Source organism: Cynocephalus volans, chromosome 9 (genome assembly GCF_027409185.1).
Source record: "Cynocephalus volans isolate mCynVol1 chromosome 9, mCynVol1.pri, whole genome shotgun sequence".
NCBI classification, from domain to species: Eukaryota; Metazoa; Chordata; class Mammalia; order Dermoptera; family Cynocephalidae; genus Cynocephalus; species Cynocephalus volans.
The window spans coordinates 42,361,502-42,380,571 of NC_084468.1; the positions used below are offsets into that span (position 1 = coordinate 42,361,502).

Consider the following 19,070-nt stretch of genomic DNA (forward strand, 5'->3'; position numbering starts at 1 on the left):
GGCCTATTCATCATCACTCCCGCCATGCTCTCCTCATTTCACAGCCCCTCCTTCTCCAGAATGGGTCAAGATCAAAGGCAGGGGCATTTATTGGACAATAGTGATGGGGGGAGCTTTAATGTGGACAAACCCTTATACTCTGGTACTGTGAGCCAGCCACACCACCATCGTCTCCACTCGGAAGATGGTGGTCAAGTCAACATAAGCAGGTTGGTTTGACCACCTAGAACTGTCACTTTTCAACCCAGGCTCAAAATGGAGTTGTCTGGGGAGTTTTTAATATATTGATTCTCTGAGCATCACCACGTATTAACTGAAACAAGCTCTTGTGCTGGGATCTGGGAATTAGTATTTTTAAGAGCTCTCTTGGGAGTCTCAGGCAAAACTCACCCACATCCCTCCTTTCCTTAGCATGTCTTTCTTCACCATCCGTGTGACAAAGATTCCGAAGGCTGAGACGTCAGCAGGACTGGGAAAGAGGGGCCAAAGTTGGCACTCAAAGCACTTTTAGTAATGTTAGATACTTGGGCCAGTCTCTGCTGAAAAGCTCCTCTACACAGTTACGCATTCTGTCCTTTTTCTATTTTAAAGAAAAATAATTTCAGAGCTCTCAAAAGAGAAATTGATGCCACTCATTGGATAGAGAGATAGAGATAGAAAGAGATGTACAGCAATTCCTCTATGCCTAGCATTGGGCTAGGGATTACAGTAATAAGCAAGAAAGATGTGATCCCTACCTACCCAAACTCTAGGATTGAGTGAAGATGGACAATTAAAGAAGCAATTACAATAAATTGCAGGAAGTGCCATTACATGAACATTACAAGATGTTACAGAAGAATTATTTTTCATTATGCAAGGCTGTCGCTCAAAGAACATGCATTCTTTCTTTCTCTTCCTTTTTTCTTTCTTGCTTTCCTTCCTTTCCCCCCTCCTTCTTTCCTTCCTGCCTTCTTTCTTCTCTTCCTTCCTCCCTTCTCTCTTTCCTTTCTTCTTCCTCTTGTTCCTTCCGTTTTTTTTATTCCAGAGGTGCGAGTGCACGACCATTTGAGAAATTCGATATTTACTTGAGATTTTATTGTTTAGGACATTTTAAACCCAACAATAATTCACTTCAAATTTCTGCCTGTTCAGTAGCTTCTTGCTCTTTAAGGAGATTTACTAAGTTTTGGTTCCCACAAGCACTCATCCATCTTTTTAAATGTGTCAATAAAACTGCTAAACCTTAACTTGTATCCAGCAGTCTCATGCTACAAAAGTTAGTATCTTTATGGCATTAGTATCCACCAAAAGCAAGCAAACAAACAAACAAAAGAAGACACATACTTTTTGGTATTCGGTGACAATATTGTTATTTTTTTCTTTTTGTTATGAGTATGATGTGAATAATAGTCTCTTAATATTTTTCCCCAAGTCTGGTAAAAACCAGGAAAACAACAGCCTGATGTTTGAAAGGGTTATCCGAGGTGAACGAGATGCGTATAAATGGTAAATATGTATATTAATCACAAACTAGAAAGAATGAGTCAGGAATCATGTCAGAGACAGACTTGTTTCTGGGTGGAAACGAAAAAGAGGGAAGACAATTTGGGGCTATATGAATGCCACATGAATTTAAAATCAGTTCAGAAGTACCCATTGGAGAAACTCATGGGAGCAGGTTATGATCAAATGGCTATTTTAGTAAAAAGAGCTAAATCAGACTGCAAAGAAAAAAGCCCCGTATAGAAGCTGAACATCTTTAGCATAAAGGGGACTACTTCCCACTTGGCTGTCAAGCCTCAAAGCAGCAGCAAGGAAAACAGGCACATCCTTAAAGAAGTTTGTGCAAAGACGGAGGAAGCACAAAGTGACAAGCACAAGGTGAAGCCAGGTGACAATCCACCACCCACAGTGATAATGGCTAAGGAAGATGTTAGGAGACCTTTTCATCTTTCATTCTTGCTCTACATGGTATTTCATTCCTTGAAATTCACATTTAGGGTTTAATTTGCTCATGTTTATACTATTGTTTTAATAATGAGTATTCTTTATAGATAACATTGAGACAGTATTATTTCAATTTACAATTCTTCAATTATCAACTCCAAAGAGAAAAAAAAAAAAAAAAAAAAAAAACAGATGCAGTTTGGCGCCCAGAGGAATTTATACAGAATTGCAGGTGCAACATTTCTGGATGCAATAACCAGTCACTTTGGTTTGCAATTTGCCATACTCGATTGTAGTTTAGACATGACAGTGTCATTTTCACTTAATTCAGCTAGCCAAATTTAGAGATTTTCTGTCTTTATCTTGCCCTCCAGAAACTTATGAACTATGCCAGTCAATTTGTTTTTCATTCCATCTACTTCAGTGACATGTAGTGGGATGACAGTTTTTCATGCAGGTTTCCTGGAAAGGAATTAGACGCTTCTGATCATTACTAGTTGTGTGTCTGCCTGGGCAGTTCATCCCTCAGTCTTTCAGAGGTGGAAGAAAGCAAGAAAATTGCTTGTTAAATTACCCCTGAAAGTCAAAGTCTTTCTTCCTTAGAACTTTTGAAGTTAAGTTGTTATTAAGGCATATGGGACTTGATCTGATCAATTTAGTGTCTCGTTGTAATTAAGTTTTTAATTTCCACTTGGGATTTTTCAATTAAGTTTTTAATATCCATTTGGGATTTGTAAATTCCTCTCCATGGAAGAGCAAAACAAACTTGTCTTTTTTACATTGATATAATTAAAAGAGACAGGCTAAGAAGAACTACAGATGGGTCACGCTGGGTCTTGCCAAAGTATAGAATCAGGATATGAAGTAAAAGCCATTAATTGCAGAAATTCATGGCTCCAGCAAAACGTAAGGTTTACAATGAAAAGTTCCCAGACATTTGTGGGACCACTGGAGAGGTTATAAAATAAAATCGGGGTTATTAGCACACATTCAAGCAAAGGCTTGTTTGAAGTTGGACAATTTTTAACTTCTTATGGATAGGACAGATCCCTCTTGACAGTTCTGGTTAGTGTTCTACGAAATTTCACCAAGACCTTTCCATTTCCTTAATTATAAACACACATTTCTTCTCTATTGCAAGGTTTCTCCTTAATTCACAGATCCGTCAGTGAAGGAGGAAACTTGGAAACTCCATATGAAAATGACAAAAGTGGCATGTGAACCTGGATGAACCAACACATAAAGAGGGTTGTTCCCTTAAAGAGCTGTTGTATTTGTTTAGGTAATCATCTTTTGATTATAGTATACTCTTGTTAGTATAATCTTCTGCTTATCATGGAGTTACAAATCAGAACTGGAAAAAGACATCTGGAAACATCTGTCCCATTCCAAAGCAATAACATTGCAGTGTATTTCTTGACAATGTATACAGACTCCTCCAGTCATTCTGGGTCTTACACATTAAAAGTTCTCAAGAAGAGGTACTGGTTTGATTTTTTATATTTTATTTCCCCCAAAAGAGTAACCAAATAACTGGATACCCACACACACATGCCTATTGCATAATCACGTATAACATTTTATTCTAATGATTTGTTTAAATGTCTGTCTCCTCACTACGTTAGCACCTGAACAGACAAAGCATGGATCCATCTCTGTAACCTCCTTATGGAGCAAAATGTATGTGCCTGGACTCCAACCTCTAGAAACAAGAGTACCAGGAGGTGAGTAGATTTGTATAAGGAAGTTTATTGCAGTATGGTTTAAATGGCAGCAAGCTGGAATTAAACCACATGTCCATTAACTGGGGAATTACAGAAAAATTTATGGTCAATCTGTATTAGAGAATATCATTTAGTTTTGAAAAAGAATGAGCTAGAGTTATATCAAATGACCTGGAGGATGACCATGATATATTGCCACATGAAAAGTAATTTACAAACAGAAGTGCAGAGTGTGATTCCACATTGTAAAATGAACAATGATACCCTGTGAAAAATGTATGTGTTTAAAGCCATGGAGGAACATTCGCCAGGCTGTAACAGGGGTTACCTCGAGGAAGACAAGCAAACAAAGGCGAGAGGGTGTGGGAGGAGATAAATAGCACCAGCAAAATGCAAAAAAATACTCATGCCATAATGCTAAGGGGAAATGGAAAATGCACAATTTTAGCAATCATTCTTTTTTAAAAGAAAATTTACCATTATCAGGGTCTTACTTGTTGATGCCAGGCATGGTTCTTAAGGCTTTTCATGGACTATTCTTAAGGCTTTGCATAGACTATGCCCACACCAACCCTGTGAGGCATGGACGGTTATTTCCCTCACTTCACAGAAGAGGAAACTGTGGCCCAGAGAAGTTAATGAATTGGCCCGTGGTCACACAATAAGTAGCAAAGCTAAGAAAAAATAATATAATAGGCAAATAGGCAAAAAATGAAATTGCCTATTTTCTAGAAATTAACTTGGTCAAATGAAAATAATCAGTTTAGTTAGGTAATAGAACTGTGGGTTACTTTTGTCTTAAATTCTTGCTATTATTTAATACTACTTTTAAATAAAGTACAACTATTCAAACTAAATAGAATTAAATGAGTAGTATGATGGTTTTTAGAACCTATCTTCACATCCTTTGACATTCCTCCTGCTGAGAGGGGACGTCTGTGTTTCTCCCCTTGGAATCTGGTGGTGCTTGTGAAGTCTCTGACCAACTATGCCACAGAAGCAATGTTGTGTGTCTTCAGAGGCTGGGTCAAAAAAGGTGAACACCACATCACACCACACCACACCACAGAGGCAATGTTATGTGTCTTCAGAGGCGGGGTCAAAAAAGCTTCCCCCTGGTTCCCTTTTTGTGAAGTTCATTCTGTAGGATGCCAGTCACCATGATGTGAGTCCCAAACAGAGGGGAACTGAGACCTCAGCCAACACACAGCACCGACAGCCAGACTTCAGATTACTTCAGCTCCTAGCCTTAGAATCTTCCAGCTGAGGCCCGGACATTGCAGAGCAGACACAAACTGTGCCAGCTCTGTCCTGTCCCTATGTCTGACCCCCAGAATCTTCTGTGAGCAAAATAACTTTCTGGGGGTTTTTTTGGTGGTGATGGTGGCTTCTTTTGTTTGCTCCAAAATCACACAGCAATAGATATCCAGGAAAGATGGGGACCCTCTGCGTAACGTTTGTCAGTGTGGGATAGGTTTCCCCTTGCTCTTATTTTTCTGCTCCCATTAGGCATATTGCGATGGTTAATTTCATGTAACAGTTTGGCTGGGCCATAGTGCCCAAATATTTGGTCAAATATTATTCTGAACATTTCTTTGAAGGTATTTTTTGAATGAGATTAATATTTAAATTGGTGGACTTTGAATAAAGCAAATTACCCTCCATGATGTGGGTGGACCTCATCCATTCGGTTGGAGACCTTAATAGAACAAAACCTAAAAGACAAGAAGAAATTCTGCCAGCAGACTGCCTTTGGACCCTAACTGCACCTCTTATGTGAGGATCCAGCCTGCCAGCCTCTCCCATCAGATTTTGGACGTACCACGCCTCCACAATCATGTGAGCCAATTCCTTAAAATATATCTCTGCCATCTACCCTTCTCTCCATACATACATACATATACTGAATAATACACATATTATACCTTTAACTCTGTTTCCCAAACTACTCACCAGTTGCTCCTGCATCTGAATCTCACTGAAGTATCCAAATAAATCATCTCAGTTTAAATTCATATTTAAGAGGTCTTAAAAAGACTAGTACTCGTTGGGAAGTCAATCTTCTAAACTTCTTCCTCCTTCTCTCTCCTTAGGATATACGTCATAAACAATATACATCCCTTGCCAAAAAATGAGCAACACAAATAGAGTACATCAAAAAGTTCATGGAAAAGTAGAATTAAAAGATAATACAAATCTTTCTATAAACTTTTGGAAGACCATTCATATAAGATGACGACACCAAAGGTAGAAAAATCTAGGTAGCTAAAAAAGCCTGGGAAGTAGATCAGCTGTGACTGGTGCCCTGAAGTGGTTTCATGGAGTTACATATGCCACTGAGAATTCCCAAGTGACAAAATGATCAGACCTAGGCAAAGCAACAAAAGAAAAGGTGCAGCTCACCCCTCAAAGCAGTGGGCGACTGTCAGAACCCACTTCTTGGCAATGAGGACACAGCCACAAATGTGCCCACTGGGTTCACTCTGCAGAGAACACTGCCACGGCCACCTTCCTGGGCGACTCGTCCGACCCCCGAGGATCCTCTTGTTCATTCGGGCAGCAGGGCGGCGCCCACAGTCTACCAAGGAGCAGAAGATACAGATTGTGATTTGCTGCCAAACCCAGCTAAATGCTTAGCTTTTTGCTGTACAAGTGATCATTTTTCCCCTGAGCCAATCCAGTTAAAGTTCATATCCCGTGGCTACACCACTAATTCTCTTACCTTGTTTAGTACACAGTAGAGAAACCTTACTTCTGCTCTGACAAGACTGCCTAGATTTGGGAATATAAAATGGCATAATATTAAGTCATATATTTACTGTTCTCTTCACTTTATCAGTGAAAGGCAAGACATAGATTCAGTTGTTACCAGAGATCACATTCTTTGAGCAACAATTACTGTTAGTGCAGGAATTCACAAGGCAGGGGATAGTCAGGTATCACCTCGAGGCTGGTGTATATGGAGAATGTGGACTTCTAAATTTTTTTTTTTTTTTTTTTAGTTTATTTACTGTCATCATGATATAATTTTACATTTGTGGGAAGAGGAACCATTGTAACAAAGTTTCCCACATCATTCTGGCTGATGGTACCACCCACAATGTTGACTCAAACCATGATGCCATGATTGGGGGGTGGGGGGAGAACTGGGCTGCTGCTTAGAATCTGTGGTGAGGAGGGAGCATGTCAGATTTTTATGCTTATGGAGAAGAATATGTGCCCCCACAGAAGTTAAGAAATAGTCTGAGAGGAATAAAATATTACTTCAGAAATGTAAAAAGCAGAAAAAGAAATGGAATACTCAGACTGGAAAAGAAGCTTACCAAGACTGTCAAGCTTAAATTGTGAATATATGAGGACTTAACAGGAGGAGAGGGGAATTAAATGTATTCCATATAACTCTAGATGGCATAGTCAGAACCAGTAGGTAGAACTTGGTGCAGGTTAATTTTAATCACTAAGTACTCTTCTAACCATGAAACATTTATTCACAATGTAAATAAAAAATTTTAAAAAATAATTTTAAAAAAAACATCTTGGGACTTTCAAAAATACTATGATGTGCTTAGAATCCTAGATCTTTTAGATAAAAGAAAATCCTAAATATGTCATTTCCATATTCCTTTTTGAAGATTTATTGTATTTTTATTTCTTGCTAAATTTGCACAGGGATATGTGTAACTATTCATATACAATAAATTATATAACACAGGAAAAGCTCATTTGCTTTCTCCTTTATCATAGTCTAAAGTCCTATCTCCTCCTTACTTTCTACCTCATATCCTTAATTTCTTTGTAGCACTTTCCAATATCTGAAGTCATTTTTGTGTGCTACTCATACGATGCGTGTTCCTTGAAATCATGGTACTTGTTCCGCTCATTCACTTCTACATCCCCTCAGAGCCTAACACTGAACCAGGAACAGAGGAGATACTCAATAATTAGTTGTTATTTGTTAGATTGAAAAATCATAGCTTTTAGAAATAGTAACACTCATCAAAGACTATCCATCCTACTCAATTGAAAACTGGGGTTACATAAGATCACACATCTAGTTAGTAGCCAAGACTAGAACCATGTCTACCAATTCTCAATTTAGAATGAGTTATTTATTTACTCATGTATTTAACCTTAAAGAGCTTTTCTGGCATTCCTACTTTGGTGAAACAAATTGCTCTGATGAAAGATTCAGGTCATCGTTTTGGAAGAAGTAACTTCAGTTGACAAATATTCAGAAATTTGACTGCAAAGTTTGGTCTATGAAGAAAACATCAAGACGATCTAATGGGAAATGGTTCAGCTTTAGTTTTCTTCTTTGGAATTCATAAGAAGGGGTTTCCCTAGCACTTATTATAAGCTTTGGAGTCCGATAAAATTAGTTTGAGACAATCAGTTACCATCTGTGGACTGTAAGCTCTGAGCAAGTTATTTAAATATTCTAAAGTTTAGTTTTCTCATCTGTAAAAATGGGATAATTATCCCTAATTCACAAGTTGAACAAATCCTCTGGTGTGAGGATTAAATAAGTCAATGTATGTAAGACCTAGCTCTGTACCTGTGATGTAATAAGCACCTAGGTACTAATTCCTTCAATTTATGTTTTGACTGTACCCCACCCACAAGCAAGGGTGGCAACCCTACTTAAGATGCCATATTTTATTTAGAGAAAATTCTTCAGAAGTGTACTTTCAAGGTACTTGATAATAATTTCATTTGGTGTCTATTCTTTTCTCAGATTCTCCAAGTTTTATCAGTTATCATCACTTCAATTCCCTCTGTTAACAGTTTCATGTAGCATATGTAGGAAATGCAGACTTGAGAATTTATTTCAAATAGGATATGAAAAAAACCCCAAGATTAGAACCCCAATTCCTCCCCCCTACCATGATAGTTTCTGTAATAGTCATTAAAGGAAGACTTAATTTTCCAAGAGGAAAACAAATCTATGTCTAGAAGGAAGTAAAACCAAGTAATGCTGAAATGTAAAGGCAATTGTCATTCTATGGAAGCTCTTTATTGATGTGACAAATTTGATGTGACAATTTTAGCTTAAGTTAAAAATGGAAGAAAGGTCCTGATGATAAACTCCTGCTCCATAATCTGATTCTACACAGATCTTATGAAACGGTTCTTACCCATTTACCAGCAGTTTGTGCAAAGTGGTCCCACTGAGGCTTTCCCACTCAGAGTGTAACGACAGCCATTGCTGGTCTTGCTCCTGTTCCTGTATCAATTTGGTCACAGATGGTTCTCTGATATAAGGCAAATACCAGATAAATATTTAAAGTACAATGATCTTTGAACAGGCATTATCATTAATCAACACTCACTGTCTTTCAAAAGGAAGCATTAAATTATAAGTCAATATTTCAAGAGGGGAAGTTACTAAGACTATATGGAGGCAATAAACTTCGAAATTGTAACAGCTGTTTTAGTCATTCTCTCTGCTGACATGTATTTGAACTTCATGAGGTATCAGAATTCCAACTGATACAATGTAAAAGTTCTAACATTTAAAAAACAAGAGCAACTTTAGGCAGAAACCAAAAGTAAAATAAAATTTATCTAGTTGGAGATTTTTCCTCCTCTTTTCTTGCCCATTGTAATCCTGCAACATAGCAATACCTTAAAATAAATAAAGAGAATCAATGGCCATTTAGTATCTATTTAGACAGTACAAAAATTGTAAGTGGAATTTCTTCAACACATTGCAAAATCTTTATATGCACTAAAAATTAAGAACTCTGGAAAATAGAGATGGCAGTTAGACAACACTACTTAGCTTTTTATATACATTCTCACTCAGTCTCCACCAATTCTTTTCTGTGTGTCTCATTCATTTAAACACATATGGTTACACCGTATTCAAGATTTAAAACCTTAGGTTTCAAAAGTATTTATATTTTTATATAAAATATCCTATTCTTCATTAAATAGTTGTCCTTAGGCAATCCATATTTGAAGCAAACCTTTTGGATTTTTAATTTAAATAAAAAATAACCACCTGATGCTATCAAGGGTAGAGGAGGTAAAAGATTAGTTTTAGACGAAGATAGGAGGGTTTCTTCTGCAAATGGACGGAAATAAGAGAGAAGGAAGCAGGCATTTTGCTGCAGTTGGAGAAGGGCAAGCAGTATATTACAAGAATTGAAATCAGGTAGCCTCTACTTTTCAAAGAGGAGGTGAGCACCTCTGAAAAAGTCGCGGGGTGGCAGGGGTGCACGACTATGCGGAAAGTGACTTGTATATGTAAGTATTCCCCGGTGGAACTGCTCAGAGAAACACATCAAAGATAACTTAGAAGAATGGCAAGCATCATTGAGGGTCCAAATAAACCTGGAAACATTGAAGTTCTGGTAGCACCAAGTTTGTATACTTAGTGACTTTCTTCTTTGATAATTGGATGCCATTTTTTAATAATTATCATTTCAACTGATTGGTAATTATTAAGAGAAACTATTGTAATCACATAAAATAAAAGGAACAAAAACCTTCCCAAACTGCTGCTTTTAAAAAGACAAGGGAAAACCCTATAAAGAGAACACTTGATGATAGAGAGATTAAAAACAAAAGAGTCCTTAATAAAGAATGAATACTAATCATTTTATTTTAAAACAAATGTCATAAACCCTAACCACACTGTAAGAAGAAGTGCACAAGATTTAAATTTATTTAGAAACTTGAATGAACTGTTAGATTATTGAAGACGTCATAACACCTACTACAAAATAAGATGTTTTCTTCTGCTTGACCAGAATGAGAGTTTGGCTTTCTGTGGACCCAGAAGTGCTGTATATGGAGGCATAGTGGGATGGAAAGTATAAAAGTTAGAGGCCACACATACCAGTCATGGTGTTTCTCATGGTACCTGTATCCTGAGAATTTCTTTCTGCAATTCAACTATGGGCCTCCTAAATCCAGGCATTTTACTGGCAAAAGCCAATGGAAGAGCAACTTCAGATTTTGTTGTTTAATCAAGTCATCTTTAGTCAGGTATGCATGGGGCCACAAGGGACTTGCATGAGGAGTAAAATTCAGCATAGATTTGCAGCGATGGTGTGTAGGAAAATCATTGCAAGGAGCACTTCAGCCTTTCAACCCACAAGTGGTCTCTAGTTACCCTGAGGAAGGGTTCCATAGAGCATTGCACATAGGATGTTTTTGCATTTTGTTCATTAGCTTGCAACAAAAAAGACAATTTACACTGAATATCTCAGTTACATCAAGTGGAAAATTTCAGAAATTCATCAAGCAGAGGGGAATGTCATTACAAAAACTGGTTTTTCATGCAATTTTTTAATACTGGCATGTGCTGCACATTAGACCTCCAGAACTTATTCAGCCCACATAACTAAATCTTTGTACCCTTTGACTAACACCTCCCCACTTCCCCCAACCCCCAGTCCTGACAACTACCATTCTGCTCTCTGCTTTTATGAATTGACTTTTTTAGATTCTGCACATGAGTGAGATCATGCAGTATTTGTCTTTCTGTGCCTGGCTTATTTAACTTAACATAATGTCCTCTGAGTTTATCTATGTCATCTCAAATAGCAGAATTTTCTTTTTCAAAGCCAAATGATATTTGTGCGTGTGTGTGTGTGCGTATGTTTTTTTTAACCCACTCATTCATCAGTAAACACTTAGGTTGTTTCTATATCTTGGCTATTGTGAATAATGCTGTAATGAACATGGGAGTGCAGACATCTCTTTGAGATACTGATTTCATTTCCTTTGGATGTATATCCAGAAGTGGAATTGCTGGATCATGGTAGTTGTATTTTTAATTTCTTAGGAACCTTCATTCTCTTTTCCCTAATGGCTGTATCAGTTAACATTCTTACCAACAATGTATAAGGGTTTCCTTTTCTTCACATCCTCACCAACAATTCTAGTAGTTTTCTCTTTTTGATAATAATCATTCTAACAGATATGAGGTTATATCTCATTGTGATTTTAATTTGCATTTCCCTGATGAGTGATGTTAAGTACCTTTTCTCACTCCTGTTGGCCATTTCTATGTCTTCTTTTGAGAAATGTCTATTCAGGTCATTAGTCCATTTTTTAATTGGGTAATTTGTTTTTTTGCTATTAAACTGTTTGAGTTTCTTATGTATTTTGGATACTAATCTTATCACATATATGTTTTTCCTTAAAAGATTTTTTAAATTATAAAAATTGATAGAGTTTGGATGTTATTGTCCCCCCAAAACTCATGTAGAAATCTGATCCCCAATGTGGCAGTGTTAGGAGCTGTTTGAGTCACGGGGACAGATCCTTCATGAATGGATTAATGCTGTTCCTGGGGGGTGGAGGTAGTGAGTGAGCTCTTGCTTTATTAGTTTCCCAAGAGCTGGTTGTTTAAAAGATACTGGCACTTCCCCTCTCTCTCTTGCTTCCTCTTGCCATGTGATCTGCTAGTACCCGCCTGCTGCCTGCCACTTTTCTTCATGAGTTAGAAGCAGCCTGAGGCCCACACCAGATGCAGCTGTCCCAGAATCGTGAGCCAAATACACTTTTTTTATAAATATAAATTACCCAGTCTCAGGTATTCTGTTATAGCAACACAAAAATAAACTAATACAAAAGTAATACTTATACATAGAAAAAAATGACTAAAATTATACAATGAAAAAATTGTCTTTCCATCCCAGATCTATAGAAACAAACACTGCAAGTAGTGCTTGGGTGTCCTTGCCAAGCTTTTTCTGTAATTCATATAGATATACGCCCCCTTTTTTTTAGTCCATACACTTTGTTCTGTGTGTTGATGATGTTTTAATTTACTGATTTATCTTAGAATTCTGTTCATCATAATAGCCAACATATGTTAGCTATTTTTCATCTGACAATCACTAAAAGACTTATTTTATCTTATTTAATCCTTTCAGCAACTTTACAAAGTAAGCTTTGTTATTATTCCTCATTTTGGAGATGAAAAAATTGAGGCAAAGAGAAAGTACATTGCACAGAGAGAAGATGGCAGGGCAGAGCTGGTAATTAAATCCCTATGATCTGATGCCAGGGTACCACTCCTTACACTGGGACCACCACGTGGCCCTCCTTCATTTACAGCACACGCCGTATTCTTTTGATAGCTGCATAATGTTTGTTACATGGATGTTCATATGGTTACTCAACCAATCCACTATTGATGCACATGTAAGTTATTTTTTATTTTTGGCTATAACAAAATAGCAGCACGTAACATTCTAAACATTTACCTTCGCCTACAAGCACAAATATGATTTTCGAATAAATTCCTAGAAATAAAATAATCAAATCAAAATTTAAATTTTTGATTAGTATTATGAACTTCCCTTTCAAATAGTAACATCAACATACATACGCATCAAGAATATGTGTGTCTGCACTTTTCAATTTTTAAAACTATATACATAACACAAATAATGCTATTAGAACTTATCTGGAACTTCACAGCTGCTCAAATTTTGTTTGATGATTGGTATTCCTTTTAACTTCAATACTTAACATCTTTTTCAAATTATATCAAGAGAAAAAAATAAAGAAATTTTATGTAAAGAGCAAAAAAGCAAAAAGCATTTTGCCAGTGATTAAGCGTCAAAGTCACTGTATCCTCTAAGAGTCTGTGCAGGGAATGCAGAACCAAAATGCTTCTATAGCAGCCATGGGTCAAATACCCAGAAGAAAATTTAAGCAATGATCTAATCCAATGCCTAGAGTAAGAGTACAAATGCTGGCCCATATGACATATGTCTACATAATTAGATGTTGTAAATCAAGTTAACAAGTTGTTAAACAAAATATATTCTATCCTCCTATCTTGACAAATGTATTGTTAGGTTCAGATATAGAATTCCTGTACTCCTTGGAACAATGGTTTTCAAAGTTCATCAGAAACACCTGGAGGAACTGTTACAACACAGATTTTTGACCCCATCCTCAGATTTCCTGACTCAGTAAGTCTCAAATGTGGCCCAAAATTTGCCTACCAGGATCACAGGTGATGTTGACGCTGCTGATCTGGAACCACACTTTGAAAACACTGCTCGAGAATAGGGACCAGGCTCCAGGTGGACATAACTCCTTAGCCAACAAGTTTGGCCCGAGGAGGAGGACCTGAGTGGTCCGTCTACATCCGGTTTTCACACCTTAGGTACTACTGACATTTTATCACAGATAATTACTTGTTGGGGCTGTCCTGTGCACTGCAGGATGCTTAGCACCATCCTTGGCTTCTACCCACTAGTTGCTACTAGGACCCCACCACCCCTGGATTGACAATTAAAAATGTGTACAAACATTCCAAGTGTCCCCTAGGGACAAAGTCACTCCTGATTGAGAAGCACTGCCCTAAATCACGGGGCCAGGCAAAGTCCCTCTGCTCTAGGACTAAAGGCAATATTGCACAGAGAGGTGAAAGGATTTGCCTCAAATTGCTTCTTAGGAATTGTATAGTCATAAGATACATATAAAAATGTATAATTTTCCCCTTGCTAAAATGAGAAACAGAACTTATCCAGAATTCTGAAACATCCTGACATTCTGAAAGTAATTAAATATTCAAGGCTCAGGACAACAATCAGGTTACTACACAATTTGCCCCATTCTTGTCCCACTCTCATCAAGTCACTTGGTACTTAATAATAGGTATCCCATGCTTGTGTTATAATTATGTTGGAGCTGCTTACTTAAAAAATAAAGGTCAGCACAAATCCCCCAAAACCAAGGATTTCTTTACCATTAGCAGCAAGAGAGCAATGTAGAAATTACCTAAAAATGCTACACACTTCAGTGAAAGGACAAGGTCTGTTCTATTGTGTCTATTGCTGGGGGAAAATAATTTGAGTTTTCAACCCCAGTACTTGGCAGATGACCTTCAAATACAAATACCTTGTGCAGTGGACAAGGTAAATTATTTGCTATTCTAAATATCCTGTTTAGAATTTGAAATATTTCCACTAAACAGTCAGTGTCTGATTTCAAAAATCTTTTCTTGAATCCTGATATATTATTATCCCTGTTCGGTTCTTACAGACTTGACATGTTAATATTGAAAGCTAGTTGAGTTATTTGTCAAGTAGAAATTTTGACAGAAAGGCATTAATAGGTTTCAAGCAAAACATGAATGAACACTATTATAGAATCATTTGTCTGGTTAGATAACTCAGCTATGCTGTATACAGCAATACTCCCATCAACAGAAATGCTTAAAGCAGAGCATAAAGTCTGAGTTTACTTTTCTAGTGAGGTTAGTATGTTTAAAAAATTTTGCATTGTGATTCTAACTGAAAATATCAAATTTTATTATCCATTTATCTGCCTCAGAGATGAAAGCAGAAGTATAACTATATGAGGGTACTCCAAAAAGTACATAGAAAGATTCACATTATCTTTTAATTCTATTTTTTTCATGAACTTTTTGATGTACCCTCATATTAAGGAAGGATCTAGAGGTAAAAATGACAAAAACTATTTCAAAGCAAAGGGAGGGGAGTTTTTGGATCACAAAATTAAATTGCAGAGTGTTCCTATTTCATAAGATAAAAAAGTCAATCAAACTAAATATTTAATCCATTTCTGATATAAAAATTACAAAATTATAACATAAAGTAATATATAAATTTATAAAATAGAATTATTAAATATATGTGATCATTCTGTTAGAAAATAAAATTAATAAAAATAAAGTACTATTTAAAATAACATTTCATTAAAAGCATAAAATATTAATCATAAAAATTTTAAATTAAAATACCATTTTATCACTCATAAAATTCAGTCTTATAAAACAAACTGAATAAATGATATCAAGTTGCAAGTATATTTTTAAGCAAAATCATTTCCCTCTTTCAGAATTTACACTAGTCCAACTACTTTCTTCTGGCCATTTTATCTTTGAAAAATCCTATCTCTTTTTGATAACTCAGAGGAGACCTTTTGGAACTTTTATTTTAAGAGGCAGATATGCAACATTTTATTGACAGCAACTTGAGTTTAATTCAAAGAAAATGCTTCTTGTTAGTCTTCACCTTTTTTTGGTCCATCATGTTAGGCTAGGGATTACTAGTTTCCATTTTTTATTCCACTTCTTCAGAAAGACCATGAACCAGAGTAGAATTTATTTAGCAGAAGCCTTGCTTTGTTGGTTGCCGTCTTCTTCATCTTCTTGAGGATTATAGGAAAATAGAAAATGCTTTCTAAAAATATGTGCACTTTTATTCAATTCAAATTTTTAAGGCAACGTATGACTTTCTGGGTTCACCAAGACAAATAATTAAAAATTCAGGATTTAAAAAAAAATTCAGTTAATGGTTTTACACCAACAAAACAAAAATAGCATTTTAGTATCTAAAATAGTGCTGAAATATTTGAATATCAAAACGCAGAAATGTAATCGATCACTAAAGGGATGTGGACAGTCTTCAAGATGCTGGTGCAAGAAACCAAGTCCCCTCCGGACTCTCCATCTCTCATCTCCATTTCCTTCTGGGGTGGAGGAGGAGGGAGGGAGATGGGAGGGTGGTTTTATTGTCTCCAAGTGACTTTTCCACAAGTCAAGGGACTGGCTGCCTACAGCTCTAAACTCACATCCATTCATCTTTGTGACCAAAAAGAAGTCTTCTCTCCCAAGTCCAATTAAAACAAATCTTGTTGAAGAACTTTAAGTATCCAAAAAAATCCTGTGGCCAGGAAGTGAGGTACTTATATTGGCCCAGCTTGGCTTAGGTATCTAACTCTCAACCAATCACTGAGACCAAGAATAGAGTGTCATGTGCAAATATGGTAGCTCCCAGTGGGGTCCCAAGGATAAAATGGGGAGTGAAACAAGTATGCAAAAGGAAGAGATGCAGATCCCAAAGGAAGTGAAGAAAGCAAGGAAGCAACATAATATACGCCTGCTACGAGTGACTTTAATTGGAATTTTTTAATTCAAAAGATTATTGTGCCTCAGAATGAAGATTCTACGTGTTTCTCTGTTTGTATGTTAGTTTGGGGAAGATGTAGAAAGGGTAAAGACTAGGTTGAAATTAGACTTGACTTACGTTTATTAATGATACAATGAGTTAATCAGTGAGGGTTCAAGCTGATATTGCTAGAAAATAAGCTGGATTTCGGAAGGAACATGACTCTGACAGAGTTTCAACAAGTGAAATAGTCAGAGGGACAAGGGTTAAGACTGATAAGGTGGAATGGGGTAAATAAGATGGAATGGAAATGGAGACAACAGATTGGGGTTGTATCAGATGGAGTCTCTTCCTCAAGGAGCTATTATTTCAGTGAGAAGAGCAAATTAAAAACATGCAAAAAATTATTTTGGATGCTAGTAAGTTCTTAAAAGCCTGAAGACAAAACAAGAAAATTCGATAGAGTGACTTGAAGAGGGTTGTTTGAAGCTGCTTCAGCTCAGGTTGTCAGTGAAGGCCTAAGTCTTCAATGTATGCGCTGAGACGTGCATGATGAGATGGAAGGCCTAGAGACCAGACTTCCAAGCAGAAGGAACAGTGAAGGCAAAACCCCCACGATGGAAATGAGTCTGAAGCATTTGAACAGCAGTAATCAGGTCACTGTGTCTGAAATTTCGTGGACAAGTGGAGAATACCAGGAGATGGGGTCTGAGAGGAAGGCAGGGGCCAAATTATGCAGCATCTTACAGGCCAGAGTAAGAAATTGGATTGAGTCCAAACTGTAAAATAATAAGAAAAGAAAACCAGTGGATTTGACATGTAAGTGATATTGTTGCTGTTAGTACTGCCTTGGAGGTAAAAGCCATATTTCATGTTTCGAAGACGACATGAAGAAGACACAAGATCTGGAGTGAAGTCATCACCAGGAGTCTTCTGGCATAGTTTCAAGAGGAGGATGTTGTCATATAAGGGTTTCCAACAGAAATAACTCAAGCCCTCTTTGGTGAAATCCTGATGGATCACTCAAGATATAAATCATGTTCTTATTTACTCTGGACCAATTCATATTCATGTCCAAAGTAATGCTCTGTCCATTGTGATGACTGGTGGACCTGATGCGCCTAGAGACTTTATGCAGGCTGACTATTACTGTTCCCAAATCTTATTCTCACAATTAACACTGATATTATTGGGGCCAGGACTAAAAGGCTATAAGCTGGGTATTGACAGAAGTTAGTTCTGAAGAACCCATGAAAACCATCTTTGATTTTGTAAATTCTAATGTGAATCTATTTTTCAATGATGGTTTTTTTTAAATACAAAATTGAGTGTAAGAGAGTAAAAAAATATATATGATTAATTCAGGATCCTGCATAGTCCCATGACAGCTAATAATGGTGAGTTTCTCTATATCACTGATAAGTTTCCATTTAATTTTATAAATTATTCATTAATTCAATTGACAAAGTTTGAGATTCAGCTGCTAACAAATATCCAAATTCTTGGCAGAGTTTGTTGCTAGTGACCATATAGAAATGCTCTTGGGACAACTGGTAGACTTGACTTTCTTTTGTTTATTAAAGCCTGATAGCCAATAGCCTCGTGGAAGAACTTAAAAAACATTTCCTGTTTCTAGAAGATGTAACACTTTTTCTGGAAAATTATTATCCTCTCTTATTCCCAGAATAGCAGGTTCCAGGAAACACTACACCACACATTGGACTGTATGATTTTCTTCTCAACTAGGCAGTCATTTAACCACCAGCCTCTTGGAAATGGGTAGAAAATTAATTCCCTGTGCACAAGCTACCTGTCTTCCAGAAAAGCTATGAAGCTACTTTGTGAAGGAAAACAGCACTTCATGGGTTTGCTTCAGATGATTTCTACTTATAATGTGCCAAGTATCTACTTATTACTACAAGTGAGTATTCAAAAAGTGATTGTGATTGGATTGTGATTCTACATGATGAATTATCTCTACTCTCCACCTCCTCACTGCTTTCTACTTAAAAATCCTATAAGATCATAAGGTGGTATTAAGACTTGCCACAAACATCAAGGTAACGCAGCACTAAAAGCCACTTATGTTTAAGAAGTTAGTTGGCCACATCAGTCAGGTCACGTTTATTGGATAACTAGACACCTTAAGAATTTACTCTTAGTACACAAGAGGCCTCTTGTCCTTGCTTGAATTTGCATCCTGGCTTTCTATTTTCCAGCTCTGTGACCTGGCAAAATTCCTTGACATCTTTATGCCTCAGTTTCCTCATCTGTAAAGTAGAAATAACAGTACTATTTATCTTACAGGATTATAATGTACAGAAACTGAGTTAGTACATTTCAAGTAATTGGAACAGCCTGGCATATAATAAAGGCTAGCCATTATTATTTTCTTCTGGGAAATAAGATAAGGAATTTTTTTGAAAAACAATACAAATGGTATGTGGCATTGTAGAATTAAGATGAAATTTGTATAATACCCACTTTTAAGTACTACAGAAAGTTCAAGAGAAAAAAGATCAAAAAG

At 36.7% G+C, this 19,070-nt stretch overlaps 1 protein-coding gene across 1 annotated transcript in view; it reads right to left on the bottom strand.

Annotated features, from left to right (window-relative positions):
- The window catches only part of CORIN (corin, serine peptidase), a 252,898-nt gene that overhangs the window by 19,778 nt on the left and 214,050 nt on the right, over positions 1-19,070 (bottom strand). Inside the window, 3 exon segments of the mRNA XM_063108597.1 lie at positions 6,057-6,231; positions 6,376-6,425; positions 8,789-8,905. Coding sequence (XP_062964667.1) covers positions 6,057-6,231; positions 6,376-6,425; positions 8,789-8,905 — 342 coding nt within the window.